We start from the raw sequence: 20,176 nt of genomic DNA on the forward strand, positions 1-20,176 counted from the left end.
TTCTGAATGAGCTGCAGCCAGACCAGCCAAATGCAGAGCTATTGCTAAGTGATTAGTAGGCAGATGAATTAGTAGAGAGGATTTTAAAAGGATTTAAAGAAGAGCATAGTGACTTGGAGGCTTTTCATATTACTGTGAGCACAAAGAAAGAAAGCACAAAATGCTGAAGTGGCAGTGGGTGCAAAAGGTTGGGTTGTGTTCTGCAGAGGAGCTGAATGCTGACTGCTCTTGAACATATTAAAGTTTGTTAAAGAGTTGGATGTGGAAGAGGTAAGTTAATGCTTCACAGAAGTAGTTTAGAGGAAAGAAAATAAGAATAAAAACAATAACTAGCAAAACTACAGCATTTCTCATTGACTTCAATGGTGGGAAAAAACCTTCAATTTTAGGCTAGAAAATAACTGAACAATTTTAGATAAGTCTTGCAAACAGTTGTTCAGTTACCATTGGTGGCAAAATCAGTTCAAGGCGTAGTTTTTAGTGGCTCATTCTCAATCCAAGTACTGGTTACATTTTAAGGTATTAGTTGTATAGCTCAAGAGTGAGTTATTTTTATCGTGCACCTCTTCAGTAATCCAGTGTGACTTCATGATTTTAGCCTAGCAACCAAAAGGACAGTACATATTTTATGCCAGCTTTTCTACTGCAGCCAGCATCTCTTGTAATCACACCTCAAGAATCTTGGCTGTGTGCCTTAGAATGGTAAAAGACTTGAAAATATAATTAGTTTTCTTCCCTACCATTTTCTGTTTAAAAAAAAAACAAATCAACAACCACATTATCACTCTACAGCAGTCTGGGGATTTCTCCAATTTTAGAAAGTTCCAGATGGCTTTGTTGCACTGTTCAGCAAGGCTTTCTTTTGATGTCTGTACTTTTGAAATGGAATGTTTATTGAGCTATCAAGAGAGGGTAATAAATAGTGTATGCTAGGTGTTATTCAGACTTCGACAGAAAGAAAAATGGGAGACATTCAATTTCTAAATTTTTTTTTTGTAGGTTTCAGTTTCTCTTTTCAATCATTAGCATTTAAATGGAAGGTATTATGTTAGAAAGTAGTTGCTGTAGATAGAAATGAAAGTGACTGTAATACTTAAAAGTATAAGCCAGATGATCACATCCCAGCAAATTGATAAGCGTGCTGTCAGTGCTAGGTGAACTCCTGGGATGGCTGATGGAAAACAGTCAGTAGAAAGCTGAACAAATATGGCCAACAAAAAAGACTAGATGGATCAAATAAACTTGAGGAAGTTGCATTTTTGACTGTTGAAGACACTATTTTGTAATACCAATTTCTGTAAGGCATTGATATCACATTGCAGTGCAGCTGAATGTGTGTTTTTAATGTAATTCATGTTCAGTGGCTAAGAAGTAGTTAATATATTAGATGAAAATTGAAATTGGGAAATCATCCCGATGTAATAGCTTCAGAGCCAGCCAAATAGAAGGCATGCCTGGGAACAAGAAGGCTGATGACTAGAGATCTGTCACTTAGAAGAGACCAGAGGTACCTTGTAGGTCATGTAATGGTAGTGTAATGCAGTTGCAGAAAGGGATCTTCTCCTATATTAAGAGAGAAAAATGATTAGTAGTGAAAAGGTGCTGTAGCTTGTAGATCTTCAGAGACTGGATCAGAAAATCGCTCTTACTCTATTGAAAATCAAGAGGTTCAGAGATCTAGGAACCTGTGGGCTGCTTAGGTGTGTTTGCATACCTGCCTTCTGTTGTGAATTCAGTACAGAAAGAACATATGGACCACAAAAAGGCTTTTCAGTAAACAAGGAATAATCAGATCTTGCGATAGGATGCAATAAAAGAAGCTAAAACTAGAAATGAGACACATGGACTGAAGAGACAGTGAAATCAAAAATCAGAATTTTGGCAGGGAAAATGCTGCAGTACATGGGATCTTTAGATTTTGTTTGGATGTTCTGTAGGACATGTCTTCTATCTGAAAGCTGATACAGGCAGATACCAAAATGTCAGCAGTAGTGACAGGCCAGCAGTCTCAGTGAGAATTAATGGCTGTAATTTAGATCCCTTCTTTACATCAAATCTCTGTGAAAGCAGGGAGGTAAAAGATCTTTGAAGCAGCTGCAGATACACATCAGAAATGCTGCCAGACAGGTGGCAGACAGGGCAGGAGCTTTGCTGGTGTCACTGAGCAATGCAGAGGTAGCAGAATCTGTGAGTCGGTGCTGACAAAGCTGGTCCTCTTTGACAGAACTTGAGGCTAATGTAAGTCCTGATGGTTTGTGGTTCCCGTTTTCCTCTCTGTGTTGAATTTGCTCCTAATGTGAACACAGTAACTATTTAAATAGGTGCCAAGTTATGTGTATTTTCATATTTATTTTTTCTACTCACAGATCCTCCTTTCTCTAGATCAACAAACCTCCTTTCTTCTTCCCCATGTCGTTAAATTTCTGCCATGTGCCTTCACATTTCCCATGTCTGCAGGCAGTTAGGATAACGTTCTTGTTGAATTTGAGATTGCTCATTGGTGGTTTTGTTCATGTTGATTTATCTACATACAGAATGACTTTTAAACCACCAGGTGGGCCGACCTCGATGTATTGATCTTTTTCTTCTAAAACATATATAATTTACATCCAGTATAAAATACAGATAATTGTAACCCAGAGATGTATTGTTTTATTATGAGTATTTATTGCAGGGAAACCTTGTGCCATTCCTCTGAAGACTAATGACTTGTTTTACTATGCATGCATTTACATGGCCTCTCTTTGTTTTACCAGCTCATGGGATTGAACGTGTGAAATTATCACCATCTTCTCATGCTTTTTTCTTAGCAACCTTTTATTAATACTTACATATCATCCCTTTTTAATATTTATTCTAGGAGGACTTGCTGGTATTGAGGAAAACTGTGAAATCCTTTCTGGCTGTCTGCCAGCAGTGTCTATCAAATGTCAACACCCCAGTTAAAGAACAGGTAAAGGAAGTGTCTGTCACGTGCTCTTACTGAAGTGTGAATGCTAACAACTGTAGTAAAACTCAAGATGACACTGCAACAAACTTAGAAGGCACAGATGGTTTTCCTTCAAGTAAAACTGACCCAACACTCAGTGAAAAGAACTATTGAAATCACCTTCAAAGTACAGCTAATACCAAACTCATTTCAGATGTCACAATAGATGCTTAGGCCCACGTTCAGCTGTCTTAACTGTAGGTATCTAACTGAACCACCTAAAATTAAAGTCCACTCCTTTTCTTAACTGGTGTATTAGCAGATGTAAGCAGGCACTTTTAGAGGGTGATTCAGACCTCAGATTGGCTCAATCTGTGTATATTTCTGGATTTTTTTTTTTCCCCCTTGCATTGAGTACTGGGGAATCTAGAGCAACTGCCTTCCTACACAAGTCAAATGCCTGATGTTAGATTGGGGAAAAAAGTCTAAGCTTAATATTTAATTATTCTGTCATCCTAATAATTCCATTAAATGTTGTAGTAAATGCTAACTATTGTGTCTCTGTTTCCCATGGTGGCTAATAGGAGAAAATAGAGGCTTCTAGCAGTACAGGTCATTCTTATGTATGCTTTCTAGCAGGAAAAGAATGTTAAATAATTTTTACAAAAATACTTGGAATTACACTACAAATTTAGTTGCACACTGTGCAAAAACAGTTACTTGACAAATAGTTATGTCTCCTTGGTAAATCATAGTAAAATATCCAGCTGCATAGTGTCTTCAGTAAATAAATAGCAGGAGGAGGATTTCTTTAGATTTCCAAGAATGTAGAAATTATAGCATAGGTTGCTGTGCTTCTCCAGAAGGCTGTTTGCAGTCGTAGTTGTGTGCATCTGTCGGCACGGGCATGAGAGCACACTTATGCCAAAGGTACACCTACAAAACATGATAAGAGCAAGGTACCCTTTTTTTTTTATGGCTCAAAGTAGTTATTCAGTTATCTGTGTTCAATTTGTGGAAAGCCACGCATGCGTGGATTGGGGAGCTTTTGTTATGTGTGTTCAGAAATTGTAGTAAAAGAAATTAAATCCAAGCACTCACTGAAATAATTTGAGTGTCTGCAAGAAACAGTAGCTGGTTTTTGCTCAGATTTTAACATTTGCTGATTTATATCAGGTCTGTTGACATCTTTTAGTTGTCTAAAATTGCTTTTCTGTATCAGCACTTCCATGATTTTGCCAAGACCAATTAAATGGCATGCAGGTATTGTGTTTTTTAAAAGATAACACTTTTTAACAGACACTGGGTTTTGTTTTTTGTTTTTGAAAGATAGCTCTGTTTGGCTTTTTTACTGTCTTCTGCAAGTTGATAGAAATATTAAAGGCTCAGAGACCTTCCTACTTATGTAATTTTACAGGACTCTGAGGTGTCACTGTCTTCCAGTAGATTAACTTCAGTAATTATTTTTAGTACTCTGAATGGTTACTCTTGACATAGAACATATTTTATTAACACTGTATAATGTGAAAATAGCATCTAGCTTCATGAAAATATCAACCATTGCAGCATAAACTCACTCTAATATTGTTTCTGCATCAACAAATTGTAAATGATTACCATTCCTGCATTGGTTTTGTTCTTCATATATTTTAAAATGTTTTTATTTCTTATTCTGTCGTGTTTTGTTTTTTCTTCATTGATAATATCAGCTTTTCTTAGAAGTTCCTTTTCAGTTTTGCACTGTTCTATGGAAGCTTTCAAGGCTCCAACCAACCAGAAATAGAGATGACCAGAGTCCCAGTCAGAGTAGATTGGACTTGAGACTCCAGAGGTCCCTTCACCCATCTCATCTATGATGCTTTTAATTTTCTTTTTTAAAAAGTCTGTTCCTGCAAGTGCAGGAACTCTTCCTCAATTTTACTGATTTTTTTTTGAGAGTTCTTCATGTTACATTTTTCTCTCCTGTATGTTTGATCCTTAATCTGTGTGTTCTTCTCAGCAAAGATCGATTGCATCTTAAAGGAGAGAAGAAAGTGTAAAGTTTAGATACAGAAGTGGAACATCCCACATTTTTTTTCGGCTGAGAGAAATAAATCTCTGACCAGGCATGTCTACAGTACATCATCATCTGAACCTGTGCTGTCTTTATCTTGGTTAGAAGAAAAAGAAAAGCACTCTCAGTGCATAATTTTTTCTTTTTAGAGGTATTTTTCTTTTTTAGAGGTGAACATTAGGATTAGCAGCAGACAAGTCGTGACTGGAATGAATCCTAAATTTCCAGGTACTGTAGAGAAAAATCCCAAATACTGGCACCTGTGTCCATTTCTAAGCAGATCGTAGTTTTCTTTAACTTTTTTAACTGTTCATCAAAAGAGGTGTTTTGGTGTTGTTTTTTTTTTTTTCTTCAATGCAGTCCTTGGAGTAGAAAGAGATTTACAGTTCTTCCCACAGAGAAGAAAAGGAAACTTAGTATGGTTCATCCTGGACGTGGCACATCAGTAAACAGAGTTCCCTACATAGGAATAAGAGACGTAGTATTTTAAAACTAAGGGAACCCCTAGTGAACAGTCCTCACAGCACAGAAACATGCATAACTCAGCTTAGTTAAAGGAGTAAAGGAGAGAATATCTACAGGTTAGATAAATGGTATTTGGGTTTTTACTTACTTAAGCTTCTTACTCTTCTTATATCTCTTTTGCCTTTCAGGCCTTCATGCTGCTCTGTGATCTCTTGATGATTTTTAGTCACCAGCTGATGACTGGAGGGCGTGAAGGTCTTCAGCCATTGGTGTTTAATCCAGACTCAGGCCTCCAGTCAGAACTTCTCAGTTTTGTGATGGACCATGTCTTCATTGACCAAGATGACGAAAACCAGAGCATGGGTACGTTTAGCTTTCAGGTTTCCTACTTAGCTTTTTTTCCATCACAGCTGAAGAAGAAAGAGGAAAACAGAATTGTCAGATCAGTTTACTCAAAAATGTTTTCAAAATTATTCCTTCCTTGGTTTTAGGAAGACAAGGGCTAAGTGTGCATATGAAGCATTCAGTGCTGTGTGTCTTAAAAAGTAGTTACAAAGTTCACTTCATGAGACCTGGTGACTTTAGAAGACCTGGGAGCAGCCTGTAAACAACATGCTATTAATCTGTACAAAACTGTTGTTCTTTTTTTTTTTTAATCTTTTTGTTTTCAAAATAAATTCGGGATTTCAAAACAAAATCAGGTTTCTTGATTTGAAAGTCATTGGAGAAGCATTGTGTATGTTTGCTTGTGTTCTTGTTATTTCTTAGGCATCCTTGTGTGGCCGTGCTTCGAGAGGCAGTAGGTCAGGCATCTCTGCTTCCTCAGAAGGATGACGAGATTGTTTGCTTTCAGTCAAGGAAGGACAGATTTGTCATTGAGATCTGTTTTTAAAAACTCATTGCCACTACTGTGCATTACAGATGCCTAAATACATACACAGGGCACCCAATTTCTGAATCCTAAACAGCTTTGGACAGGAGAAGGAATACCAGAGCCCAAAAAAAAAAAAAGAATACAAAACACCTGCTGAATGCATACTGTGGTGCTTTTTTGGCACATTTTCTGAATTTTCATTGAACTCAGTTACTTGTAAGTTTGCATGGCATGTGGGTGCTGGTTTTGATCTTTTCAGACAGTAGTGTATAGAAGTAAGGTCTCAGAGAATTTGTTCTTGTTTTTGAGCACTTTCTAGCTCACTAGCTCCCCACTAGCTTGCATCTTTTTGAGCATCTCTTTATGGATTACAGTAGCCAGAAAAGAATGCATTTTGAAACACAACTTCACCAGAAGTACACAGTGTTAATTGTACTTTGTGAGCAAAATGATCACAATAATAAATAAAGGGCATATTTTAAGAGGACAGTGTTTATTTTTCTCCTGAGCTCTGTCAGTGCTTTTTCACATCCTGTAATTGGACTGGGAGGACAGCAAAAAGGTGAATGAAGATTTTTGTGTGTAATCTGCCTCCCCAAATACTACTTTTAATTTCATGAAGTCAGTCTGACAATTTACAGCTTTTGGTAATCAGAATGTATTATAACTACAAAAAGAAATGAAGAAAAATGAGAGGATGCTTCAGTTCTAAGGATTAAGGTGTACATACAGTCAACTCCACTGCTTGTAAAAGGTCTCCTACTATAAAATACATCATTTATACACAGTGGCTTTGTGGAGAATACAGTAAGAGTAAAGCAAGAGAGTCTCAGAGAGGCTGTGTCCCTTCTGGCCCCTACACAGATCTGTTTTAATTCAAGCTGGTCAGGACATTCCCCTTGAAAAAAAAAAAAAAAAAAAAAGCTCTCTACTAAACAAATGGTATTTGCTGTTATCACAGTTGTTGTGGCTGATTGCATTTTCTTCTGTAAATTGTGTAATACAGTTTTTTACTGTGTGATAATGTGTTTCATATTTATGTCTATGATTTTCATTTTTATTCAGAGTGAAGTCCTACATGGAGATTTAATGCTTACAACTGGATTTTATCTCCTGTTGTTTATTGCTCCTTTAGAGCTGTGGATTTCACACCTACAAACCCAAGGCATGCAGTACAAGCATCAGTTTCTAATTCTTCTCATATGAAACATTTATAGATTAGTCATGCTAAAGAAGTATCTCCAACTGTCCTTCAGTTCCAGAAGTTGAGCATAAAACATTCAACAGCTCTTCACTGTGGCCTTTCACAGAGTAAAGAAAATCAGTGATTCAGTTCCACGTGGATTGCATTCATTGTTAGTCAGGACTGCAGCATCCTTGGTGCATGGTGTCATCTTCCTGAAATTCCCAAATTACCTGAAGGTCCTAACATTCCAAAGTAATCATCTTCCGTTTTAGCTTCTCTTGCAACAATACTTGCTTCCATTTTAAATAATTGACTTTTTTCCTGAATGCTACTCTTTAAATAATGTTGCTCTAGAAAACAACAAGCAATTATAACAACTTTATTGTTGATGCTTTCAGAGGGAGATGAAGAAGATGAAGCTAACAAAATAGAAGCTTTACATAAGAGAAGAAACCTTCTGGCTGCCTTTAGCAAGCTGATAATTTATGACATTGTGGACATGCATGCAGCAGCTGATATCTTCAAACACTATATGAAGGTACTGCTCTGTGTGTTCTGCTTCTGCTAAGAGAATAGAGATTGTAGTGTCAGGTTACTTGGTTCTCTCCCTTGCAGTTCAGTTGTTAAAGACTGACCTTGAAAGCTTCCCCAGCCTTATTTGATTCCTGTACTTTTTCCTTTTTAAATTACACTGTCACTGAGAAGCTGTAAGGTCTAAGCTAGCCTTCCTACATAAGGAGAGCTTTACTAAAGGCAAAGGTTGGTCCTACAAGATGCTGAGTATTTCAGAGAGGCTTATCTTCACAGAGAATTTCTTATCCTGCTCCTCAAATTAATTCTTAGAAACCACAGTAGCAGTTGTTTGTCAGTTTCACAGTTGTTTCTCCCAGCCTACCAGGGAAGCAGGCTTTTTTTTTTTTGTGGGCAACAAGAAGAGGTTGTTTCAAACAAGAATGCAGTAAAAAAGTGCAGTGAGGTACTGCTGTAAGTAGGTATGCAGTACCTGAATATTTTAACAGCATACACTGCTTCTATGCAATATTCAGTCCCAAAGGAATTCAGAAGGACTTGCTACACAGCTGCCACTTTACACTCTCCTTGCATGTTTACCTGCTGGTAAGCAGGCCCGTAGCACTTCTTACACTGCCAGGGTACACCAAGTCCCTCAGCTTACATCAGACTGCCAGGTGTACCCAACTTGTCTCTCTGTCAGGGATCCCAAAGAAGACAGAGCAGCAGTTTCAAGATGAAGCTATCACACTCCAAGTTAGTTTCTTAACCTGCTGCTACTCTTTTTTTTTTTTATTCCCTCTCTTTCCCTCTTTCTCTTGAAATAAAGCATGAGTGAGAGAAACTGAATTGAGAGTGCAAACTAGGAAGATTTCTGTAGCAAAGAAAGGAGAACAATATTTGAAAGGGAATGAAAACAGATGGCTGCAAATGCAGAAAGGTTAATCAAGCTGAAAGAATACTGGAAAAAAAAAGTTTAGATTCTCAGCCCAAAGTTTTAATGATGATGCAGGCTGTGGTTCTCAGCAGTCATTCCTCGTTCAGTGCATAGAATGAAGCAGTGCTTCATACTAATTCCTTATTCAGTTTTCCAGCTTCAGTGAATGATGGCCATCTAATTCACCATGGACCTTCTGTTTGTAACCTATCTGCTCAGTAACGTATAGCTTCAGTGCATTATTGCTTCTTATAATTTTCAGCCGCAGCTCACTGCCATCAGACATTTAGTTGGGGTAGGAAATGCTCTTTTGTTTGTTTTTCAACATATTTGTTACAAAAGATGTAACAAAGATGATAACAAATGTAACATAGGTGATAACAAATGAAGAAGTCCCTTATCAACAGGTGACTAGTCAGCTTGAACTTTCATACAGAAACATTGCCTTCCATTCATACAGGAAATCTGGGTTTGAAACTGTTATGGTTTTGTTGTTCCTTTAAACTGCTGTCTTTTCAAAAGAAGAACTGGAAGTAATCAGAAAAAGAACTGAAATATTGTGTAAGAATTCCTGTTAAAGAGGATTTTTCCCCACGTTTTTTCCTAGTACTACAATGACTATGGAGATATCATTAAGGAAACCCTGAGCAAAACAAGGCAAATTGATAAAATCCAGTGTGCAAAGACACTCATTCTCAGTTTGCAACAGGTAAGAATATTGATTTTTGTGAGAAATCCTTCATTGCAAACATTCCTGGGCAGGACTTTTCTCTGGCACTGTTTACAGTGAGGCAGAAAAATCTGTGCTTTTGTTAAGAGGCTGTGTTGCTCTGCCATTCCAGCTGTCACCATTTGGTCAGGTTAAAATGGAAGAACAGGAGAAGAGAGCTTTGAGTGCAGTTTGATCCAAGCTGATTTGTAGTGTTTGTTTACTGGTAGCTAGTGAACAAGAGAAACTAGAATGACTTCTTCTCCTTTCCTTTTGCCTACATACTGATTGATTTTTCATGCTTTGAGGTGATTAGTTGAAGTCCTCCAATTTTATTAAGCTTATCTCTTCCATGTACAATTTGTTTTATAGCAACCATAAGTTATTGGCTTGATGATGAAAGCCATCCTTGTTCCAACACAAAGCTTGTGCTTCCCTAAATGCTGTGTAGGCCCTTGAAGTACTAGATATATTCATTACATGGAGAAGTTTATGATATAAGATGTTTTCAAATCAGCCGGGCCTTCCAGTATTCATTCCAGACTACCAGAGAATTTCCTGTACAATCTGGAAGCTAAGAGAGATGTGTGAAAACCTGATAAAAACTGAAGAAACTCCAGAGCAATTGACAAGTGTCAGAGTAATTCCTGTCCTTAAGACTTGGAGAAAGGAAGAAGCCAGATGCCAGAGATCTGTCAGCCTAGTGTCACATCACAAACAAAATATGTATTAGACAAGCTATTAGCAAGTTTCTAAGTGCTAGGTTCATCAGTATGAATTTGTCAAGGAGAAATCACATCAGGGAAGCTGCTTTTGTGAATTTTATGGTAACAGAGCTTGCGGGTAGGGCAGAAACAGTGAATTTAATGCAGTTGTTGACACGGTCCTCTGTCATTAGCAAGTTAGTAAAATGAGGTCTAGATGGTACCATAATAAGATAATATAAGTAAAGAACTTTTTAGAAAATTACTGAGTTGTTAATTATGGTGCTGCAGTGGCATTGCCAACTGGGTTTTGAAGGCAATTGCCCAAGTGATGCTCTTCAGATATTCATTAAGTCTTGAGTGATGAAATAGAAATTTTGCTTCCTAATTTTCTAGCTGGTGCTGATCTGATGGGGGAGGCAGGTATTTTAGAAAGCAGCTTAAGACTGCAGAATCATCTTGATTTGGGAAAGGAATAGATAGAGTCCAGTGAAGTGAAGTGCAAAATAGTGTGGTCTGCACAAGTCCAAGGCAGGGGACAGTTGTCAAACAGCATTTACCAGAAGGTGATCTGGGAGTTGAGTGGATTAGAAGATAAGTGAAATCTGTCTCATCTACGTACAAAAGGAGTGAGCATCGTGTCCGCTCTGCCCTCGCAGGTAAAAATGAAAAAGGATTTTGGCAATGAATGTGTTTCCTAGCACACAGATTGTAACCACTAAATTCTTTCTCTAGCTGTTCAATGAACTCGTTCAGGAGCAAGGTCCTAATCTGGACAGGACATCTGCCCATGTCAGTGGCATTAAGGAACTGGCTCGTCGGTTTGCCCTCACTTTTGGCTTGGATCAGATCAAGACAAGAGAGGCAGTGGCCACACTACACAAGTGAGTGGTGGTAAATAAACCAGACTTTTATATTACTTTGCCTTAACTTTTTTGCTCAGTATATTCTTCTATTGGTATATAATTTAGCCAGGTCCTGGAGTAACTATTTATTCTAATTTCTGTGGAAAAATAATGGAGGGTGTAAATGTAAGAAAGGAAAGAAGAAAAAATAACTGCTGCCTATTTATTTGTGTGATTGGAATGGCCATTTTTATCTGAGCTAAAGTCACAGGTATTACATGTACTTGTGTGGACTGTATCTAACAGTTGCAGATAGTTCTTTGTAACACTGTAGTGTGTGCTCTGTAGGTACTTAAGGATTTATAAAAAGGTACCATAATAATAATTTGGAGATCTGTTTTATTTTTAAGATGAATTGAGCCTTTTTATTTAACTGCTGGGCAGGAGGGCATGGACAGGTGCTGCTAAGTTTAAATTATAACTCCTCCATGCCATAAAAAGGTTAAAATATTAATGCTTGCTATCTCAGAGCATTAAGACTAAGATGAGCCAAACATGATCATGACTTTATATTCTAAAGGAATGCAAATAATAGAATGAATTTGACCACGAAAAAAGCATGAGTGATGCAGAAGTTTGGAGGAGACAAAAATTATATTTGGAAATGGATATCGGTTAAATCTGTACCTGCTAGGTTACATTTCCCTTCTGAGTTTGGATAGAAACTCTGGATTCTCCTTCATGCCCATCTTAAGTTTTCAGCAGATACCTGGGGAGCTCTTAGAAAGTCCTAATGCTTGTCCGAGTAAAAGGTGACATCTTCCTGTCCAAATGGCACGAGGTGGCTGTAGGTGGTGAGTGTGCGAGTTCCAGGCATGCTAAATGTGTCATACTCAGGATGGGAGAAGCGTGAGCTACTTCAGAACCCAAAGTAACGCGAGTTCCTTCATATCTCGAGCTGAGCTGCTGTTGTTTTGCATTGAAGATGGCATCTTTTTTGTTCTACCTTCAGATTAGTCACTGGTGAGCAGGGCAGCCTGGTCTACTGGGTGGCAGCCAGCCCACACCAGGGGAGGTTAGAACTGTATGATCTTTGAGGTCCCTTCCAGCCCAAGCCATTCTGTGATTCCATGGTGTATGTATGGCAGTGTCCTTTTTTTGTTGCTTCCTTGAACACCCAGGTCTCAGGCCATCTGCAGCACTTTCTAAAGCAGTTCTCAGTGTGAGGAGGCAGCTTCTTCCACTTGGCTGTCAGTCAGCAGTGTTGTCATCACTACTGGTGAAGACATCCAGTGAAAGAACAGAGATCCTGAAAGAGATTTTTGGTGGTCTGTCTTGATCTTGTCCCCAGCCCTGCACAGCCCATGACTTCCCAGGATTACTGAGGGGGTTCAGCAGCCTGTCAGGGATGTGTCCCTGGAGTCAGCCTAGCTGTCCAGCTTTACTGGAACAGGTTTAGGAATAAATGATTATCCTCAAATTTGTCTGATCTTCAGTCTGATCTTCAGTATCTCATGACTTTCCCTTCAGATAAGGCAGTACACACCAAGGCATAACTGGTGGAACTGTATTCGCTTTGTATCATCTCAGCTACAGGTTACTGCAACCCAAACATTGCCTGCTTCTGATCTGAGCCTTTCAGCATCAGCCATGTTCCTGGAGTTTGACCTGGGGAATTCCTCAGCCATTTGGTGTTCTGTAGGCACGCGAGCAGCTTACCCATACTGTCAGTCCCTTTCCAGAAGGGAAATCCAGTAGTATGCAGTGAACTTAGAGCACAGGTATTTAATGCTATGAGAAAAGCCTTTACTGTAGCACAAAGGATGCCTGAAAAGATACTCATAAAAACAGATGAGATTCTTGGCCTCACAATTACATCTATTTTATCTTCCTTACTCAGCCTCAGTTGCTTTGAATCATTTAGTACAGCTGAAAGGAACTTTTTTCTTCTCATTGGGATCTAAGAACCTTTTCAGCAAGCAGACTGAGGGAGAGCACGCGAGTAGAGCAGGATGGCACAGCATCTATTTCTCTGCATGGTGACTGCAACACTGCTGCCACGAGTACCAGAGCTGCTGATGCTCTGCGTGTGTCCCTGAGAAAGGTGCCTGTTGCTGACATCTTTGGGAAGGTGCCATCCTTACTCCTCTAACAGTGCTTACTGTTTGCATAAAAGGCATCTCAGACCCGGTCCTAGGCCAGGGTCTTGTGATTATACTTTGAAGATGTCTGCAGTATGAACATACTTGGACGTTTTTAGGCCCAAATCCACCTGTAACAACAGTGTATTTTTTTTTAAATCTGGAGTCATTCCTTCCACTTTCTCCTATGCTCCTTTCTGGATTTTCTCTGACCTGAAAGGAAATCAGTAGGCTGCTGGACACTTCCTGTGACAAGGAGAAGGGAGGTTCAGGCATGCGTTTGCCATATTGGGTCGTGTAAAAGTAGTTTTCCGTAATCTCAAATGATAAAGCAAAGACAAGGCAGATGTGCATGGATGAGTATGATGGTAAGTAAATTCTCTCCTCTGAGTGTAGATGTGTAAGTTATACTTTGTTGAACCTCATATATAATTATTACTGCAAGCATCTGCTTTAGGCTGAAAAAAGAAGAAGCTGACTGGCTATTCCTGCTGAGGCAGTGGCTTTCCACAGCTGCCAAGTTCCTCTCATTGCAGTCTCCTCCTAACCAGGAGACTGGCAATATTCTGTTGTTGACTTCGAATCTGCACACATTCAAAGGGAACATCTGATTCCCCTCAGGTCCAAAAGCTGCTATTTGCCAGTAATGAAAAATAAGATGGGATGGTCACAGTTTGAATTTGAGGCAGAATTTAGAGGTGATGGGATGATGTTGATATTTTTTTATTTTCTTACAAATGTCTGAACATCTTGAAATTTCTTCACTGCAGGGATGGAATAGAGTTTGCCTTCAAATATCAGAATCAAAAAGGACAAGACTACCCACCTCCTAACCTTGCTTTCCTTGAAGTCCTTAGTGAATTTTCTTCTAAACTCCTGCGGCAGGACAAAAAGACTGTGTAAGTAATAGCCTTGTTTTCTTCAGTGGGCTTTGCTGAGTTGTGTTAATAGTTGAATTGTGTGTTTAAGTTCCCAGCTTTGAGGTTTTCATTGTGTAACGGGGGTTTTGGGAAGGCCACATAATTATTCATCAATTTATATTTTGAAGTAATGAAAATAAATCAGAAAAGAAGAATCAAATCCACTGATTAAGTGAACTTGAGACCTTACAAAAAACAACATTGCTTAAAATTTCCTATGGAGCACTGAAAATAAAAAGAATCATTTTTCAGACAAGCAGAAAAAGGAACGAGCTGTAAGCAGTGTAGGAAATACAGAGGTCTCTAAACATTGCAGTAGCATTCATTTCTGTTGGACATTTGTATGAGAAGTATGTTTATGTTGATTTATTGAGTTGAAGTGAGCTTCTGGAGTTGTCAAAGCTTCTGTTAATGCACAATAGGATAGAAGGACAGGGTGAGAGACAGCACTGCTGTTGTTTAGGAAAGAGCAGAGTGGTAGAGACCCCAGACTGAAACAAGCAACCTGTATTGGTGTGGCCATCAGATAAAGTCCCACAAATGAAATAAATCAGACGTACTGCTGATAAGAGCTGAATGTATAGCAAGAAATACTGTTGGGTGGCCAACATTTGAAAAAATGTCAAAGGCAGCTGTGGATATTAAGAGAATTGATAAGCAGAAAGCTTCATTAGTGAAGGCAAGCTCATCATAAAGATGTGTTGTCAGCATCACTGCAGAGGTAAGAGTGTACATTTCTAATATGTTCTGTAACAAATATCCAAGATTTGGCCACAGCATAGAAGCAGTAAGGGAAAAACAGTGTAGTTAAACGTCATCGTAGCCCTGTGTGCCAGTGTGGAACTGAGTTATTTGAATAACTTCATTACAATTTAAATATGTAATTACCAGATCTTATCATTTATGGTTATGAATATCTTTCTAGTTATTTTTCTGGCCACAGTGAGTTTAAGTCATTCTACAAGTATATATAAGTCATACCGCTGTGACTACCTGAACTGACTCATTCTCTCAAGCTTCTCTGTAATTTTTCTTTTTTGATTGTATAAATGATTTTCCAATTCAGCAAAAGCAGTAGAAGAAATGGTTAAAGTAGCTTGAGAATTAGACTGTTCATCCAGGGTCATCTGGCACTTAGGCTTTCAAACTTCTCTGCATTGTTATATTCTTGAATTTTGTCAACCTCTATTCTGTTCTTCAGAACAGGGCTTAAGAATCAAAGATTTTCCGGCTGCCTTTCTGGCTGAATCATAGGTTCCCTGTGTCTGTTACCATAAATCTAGTTAGCCTGATTCCAATTGAATTTATCGAAGCTTATTCTTCCTGCTCCCTTCCCAGTACTTCCACAAGTTTCTCCATGTCTAAAATCTGAAGTTACATTACCAGTACACGGCGTACCTGACAGCTAAATCAGAGCGGACCCTTTGCATGAAGTTCAGTATTTCTCATTCTTTACCCTTCAGTCTTACCATTCACGTTTTTTCCCCACATTTTTCTCAGGACTGCAAAGGTTGCTCTGGTGGAATCCATTTCTCCTGATTTTAGCTGTCTTTCTTGTAGCCTTCTGTATCTGAGCTCTTTACTTTAGCTGCATTTGAAGACTGGTGAAAAGAAATAGGTTCTTTAGGCCATGTTTCATCTGATCTGTTCTAAATTACTGCTTTGAGATAAGCTCGGACATGCCCTGGATTCCATTGGCTGCAGTGACTATAGAGAGAGTCAAGATAACCAGCTTATATGTAAAGATGTTGTTTGGACATCTCTGCGTTCCTTCACTCGAGAGATCTGTCACGTTTGCACTCGTTGGGCAGTGGGTGCATTGCCCCATAGCAGTTTGCTGACGTTACATTCTCAGCTATACTCTGGACAGTTGATTTTTGCCCTTCTCTGTGGCATGGCTGCTCCAATCCACAGGGACCTCTCCCCCGCCCTGCGAAGGGGCAGCAGCCTGCAAGCAGGAAGGAACATGACCACCATCTGGTGGAGAAGTCCTGTGTGCAGGATCACTTACCTCCCTGCTGGCTTGGTCTCCAGCCAGCTGACTGTAAGCTCAGCAATGGGCTGTTAGTCTGGAGGTTAAAGTGCTCTAGAATAACCCTGAAGATCCCATCAACATAGCGGCCTGTCTGGAGACATGGGCAAGCTGGAGGGCATCCTACCCTCCAGGCTGCCTTCCCTACCTCAAAATAAATGAATTGATTCAGGCAGCCTGACTGTCACGTGCCCGTGGTGCAAGATACCATTCCCATCACAGTTCAGGAAACACTACTGTTTTGCTAGGCTTCTGCTTCCTTTCTGATTTACTTTAGTGTGACTGATATTATTTGTGTTACTGTTATTATTGTTACTATTGCTCTTATTATTGCCACTTGGCAGTGTGCTGAATGAGATTGTGATCACAGAGTGCATCATAACGTTATTTTTTAACACAATGAGGTAAGGCACTGTACTCCAGCATTCTCGTGCCTGAATTCTGAGTGCTTGGTTCTTTAGTTTGGAACGCATTGGAATCCCTTTTATGTGGCTTTTCTTACTCATTTTATGGACAACCTTAATTGAACGTTCAATGGAAAAGGAAAATAGCTCACTTGTCCTCCAGGCCATGTGTGGGACAGAAGGTGGCTGGTTCCTCCCAATAGTTAACAGGTACTCACTGGACTTCTCCATGGCAATGGAATGGATCTTCAATTTTTTACCGAAAAATATCTGCTTGTATTTGAGAAAACTGTTCTTTTCCCTTTCCAAAGATGCAAAATTATATCCTCAGACTGCTAACTCAGATTATCTGTTGACACACCAGCATTATAGAGAAGTGGCTTACTTGCTATGCAGAACAGAAGGGGAATTCAAGTAGAGCGCGCTGTGAATGATGGCAGGCAAATACAGGAAGATGTCGGGGAAAGAAAACTTCAAATTCCTTGTCTGATCACCTGTACACAATTAACTGTTACTTTGTTTTGAGGGAATGCCATGAATTCTTAATCAGTTCAAGGTGCAAGGCTTTATCAATGTATTTTAATTTGATAACATAAGGAAACACCGTGGCAGATTTCTGTTGAGTTCTCAGCACTGTGGGGAGGACTTGCACGTTAAATAGAGGAAACAACGCACTGAGCCTCTGCACTCATTGTCTTCTATTTTCAGTCACACCTACCTAGAAAAATTTCTGACAGAACAGATGATGGAGAGAAGAGAAGACGTGTGGCTGCCGCTCATTTCCTATAGGAACTCATTAGTTACGGGCGGCGAAGACGACAGAATGTCTGTTAACAGTGGGAGCAGCAGCAGCAAAACCTCTTCAGTGAGAAATAAGAAAGGACGGCCACCACTACACAAAAAGAGAGTAGAAGGTTGGTATGGTTTCACCTTGCCTAGTAGAGGTATTTCTCATTTTCTGTCTACATTACAGCTTTCCTTATATCTTGTATGTAGTGAAAACAAAGCACTTGTTCTGCAAATTGCTATCAAGCTTCAACATCTCTGCATGAGAAACAGCCTCATAATTCCCTGTTCCTGCTTGTTCTGAGATTTTCAGATGGAGAACTACAAAAGCTATTGCTGACAGTGGAAACAGGAGGTGGCTGTGGAGTTAACTGCTCTGCACCTTTCCCAGTCACACATTTCTGCTTTCTGCTTTTGTTTTATTTCGAAGCAGTTGTTAATTTATATGGTGTTAGAGCAAACCTGAGGCAGAAATTCTGATACAGATTGGTATTGTAGATCCATATAGATCAGCTCACTGGAGAATACATGGAGATGCATGTTTTTGTTCAGCGTGGCACCAATACGCAGTGTATTTACTGCTGCTGTGACTTCAGGAGTGTACATCAGGAATTTGGCAACGATGGCCAACTTCTTACAAGATTGCATCTGTTCCTGGTTGACAAGTGTGAAATTGCATGATGTAGTGCATGTTTATGTGAACATGCTTACTGTTTCAATAGACAGCAATTATAAGTGAGATCTTTAAACTTCAGAGTGTTTTCCAAGATTGTTATCTACCACAGTAATCCCTCAGTGAAGAATCTAATGCTGATTCTCTTATAGTCAGATCTGTCCTCCCCTACAGCTTATGCTGAGCAATGCATGAGCTAAGTCTTTTAGTTTCCAGTAGCCAACCTAGAGTCTAGGTAGGAAAAAGCACAGCTTGCTTTGCTTCCTTCAGGTTGCCATGGTTTTTAGAGGATTCAACTGGGGTCATTTTTTTCTTTCCTTCTGTTACTACTTTAATTCTAATTTATTTTATTCTACCAGTATCCTTATTTTTTCCAGGAACTGTAGTAACATCTCTGCTTCCCCATAAGACAAATCTTATTCTTAGGGTGTAGGTTTTATGACATTGTTTGCCCTGCTCTCTTTCATTCCTGCCTTGTTCAGTGATCAATAGGAGGAAGAACGGACTTAACACCTTCCTTTTGAATATTGCCTTTCTTTGCAGTATCTGGGGTCCTGAGTTTTCCAAAAACATCTCTGACTTAAAATGCTGTAAGCCTGAATCTGTGGCTGTTCACCTAATGGTTCACTTTCTGAAATGTCTGAATGTACCAAAGTTTCCACGGGAATTACCTAGCAGCAGTACAGCCTGGAGCCAGTTTGCCTGCTTTTTGAGGGCAGATCTAGACTGCTGCACAAGGAAGGGGCTCATTTTGGATGTACTAAAATGAGCTCAGGAAATAATCAGAAATGTAATCCTCTTCTTAGAAATAATATTTACTGTTCACTGCTCTGTAGAAGTTGAGCTATGAAGAACCAGTCTGCTGAGCAGCTGGTTGCCTACTAATAGTCTGTATTCAGCATGTATGCAGGCCTTTGTTTTTTTATCTTTCCCTATTTTTGTAGCCCTCCCACAAGTTCTGGTTTTAATTTTAATTGATCTAGCATTAGAACAACAAAGGCAGACCTGTTGGTGGATCCTGCTAACCTTTTTTTTCCTTTAAATCCCACTCTAAAGGAAGGACGTTGGCACTGCAGAAACTATCATGGCATCCAAGAACCAAAGCCAGACCCTGCAGTTCCTTCCTGCCCTCAGTGCAGCACGTATTGGCTTCAGCAGACTGTTGGGGCTGGAGAATATTCTCCATTGTTCCTGAAAGTAGAACTGCTGACATTTCTTCATAATGCCTTAAGGAAGTGAAACATAAAAAGGATTTTTAAAAACCCTAGTGTTGTAAAAGGCAAATTCAAGAATAAATAGGCAACTTTTTTAGACAGCTTTTAAGCCCAAAGGGTAATAAAAAGCATAGGAATGCTATTTCTTCCTGCTAGGAAATCTATATCTTGTCTTGTCCTCTTCTGTAGTCTCTTGTCTTTCACTTGCTGCAGCAACTTCTGCACAGTTGTGTTCTCACACGTTCGTCTCAGGCCCCACCAGCCCTTCATCTCCATTTTCTGCCTTCTCAGCATGAGCCCAGCATCCCACATTGCACCTTCAGTCAGCTTCCCATCTCCATCCTCCTGTCTGCTCTAAACTCTACATACACTGTCTGAAATCACTTTGCATCACTTTCACATCAGCCAGACCTCTCCTTATTTAAATGTCCCCTCTGTACTCCTGGAATGGTTCTCACTGAAGTTTCTGATGCCTCCACTCCCATCGTATCTCATCTGATGTGTATGTATGAAACTAACAGTCTTATATTTAGACTGCAGAGTTGGTACTTAGGAATTGTTTTTCTGAAATGCGTATGAGCCACCCAACAATGCAGGCAGTTTGCAATGTTTTTTATTTTGTTTTCTGAAGTATTTCTACTTTGAATAGTTGTTACTGCTGGGAATAACTGGTAGTAATCCTTCCTTAACACAAAAATTACCATTTTGATTATTTATCCAGCTTTTCTCTTAAAGATTTCAATAGATACTAAACTACGGAAAACATGAATTTGCAGAAGGTGCTGCCTCTAAAA

The 20,176-nt window shown here is 39.3% G+C and overlaps 1 protein-coding gene across 7 annotated transcripts in view; it reads left to right on the plus strand.

Moving 5' to 3' along the window:
* STAG1 (stromal antigen 1) overlaps positions 1–20,176 on the plus strand; it is a 160,820-nt gene that overhangs the window by 134,056 nt on the left and 6,588 nt on the right. For all 7 annotated transcript variants that reach the window (XM_052687270.1, XM_052687274.1, XM_052687275.1 and 4 more), the window contains 7 exons: positions 2,861–2,953; positions 5,636–5,810; positions 7,906–8,045; positions 9,562–9,663; positions 11,103–11,251; positions 14,124–14,252; positions 17,418–17,623. In XM_052687270.1, coding sequence (XP_052543230.1) covers positions 2,861–2,953; positions 5,636–5,810; positions 7,906–8,045; positions 9,562–9,663; positions 11,103–11,251; positions 14,124–14,252; positions 17,418–17,623 — 994 coding nt within the window. The remainder of the gene's footprint in view (positions 1–2,860; positions 2,954–5,635; positions 5,811–7,905; positions 8,046–9,561; positions 9,664–11,102; positions 11,252–14,123; positions 14,253–17,417; positions 17,624–20,176) is intronic.

This window comes from Tympanuchus pallidicinctus, unplaced genomic scaffold (genome assembly GCF_026119805.1).
Source record: "Tympanuchus pallidicinctus isolate F22 unplaced genomic scaffold, pur_lepc_1.0 scaffold22, whole genome shotgun sequence".
Classification (NCBI taxonomy): Eukaryota; Metazoa; Chordata; class Aves; order Galliformes; family Phasianidae; genus Tympanuchus; species Tympanuchus pallidicinctus.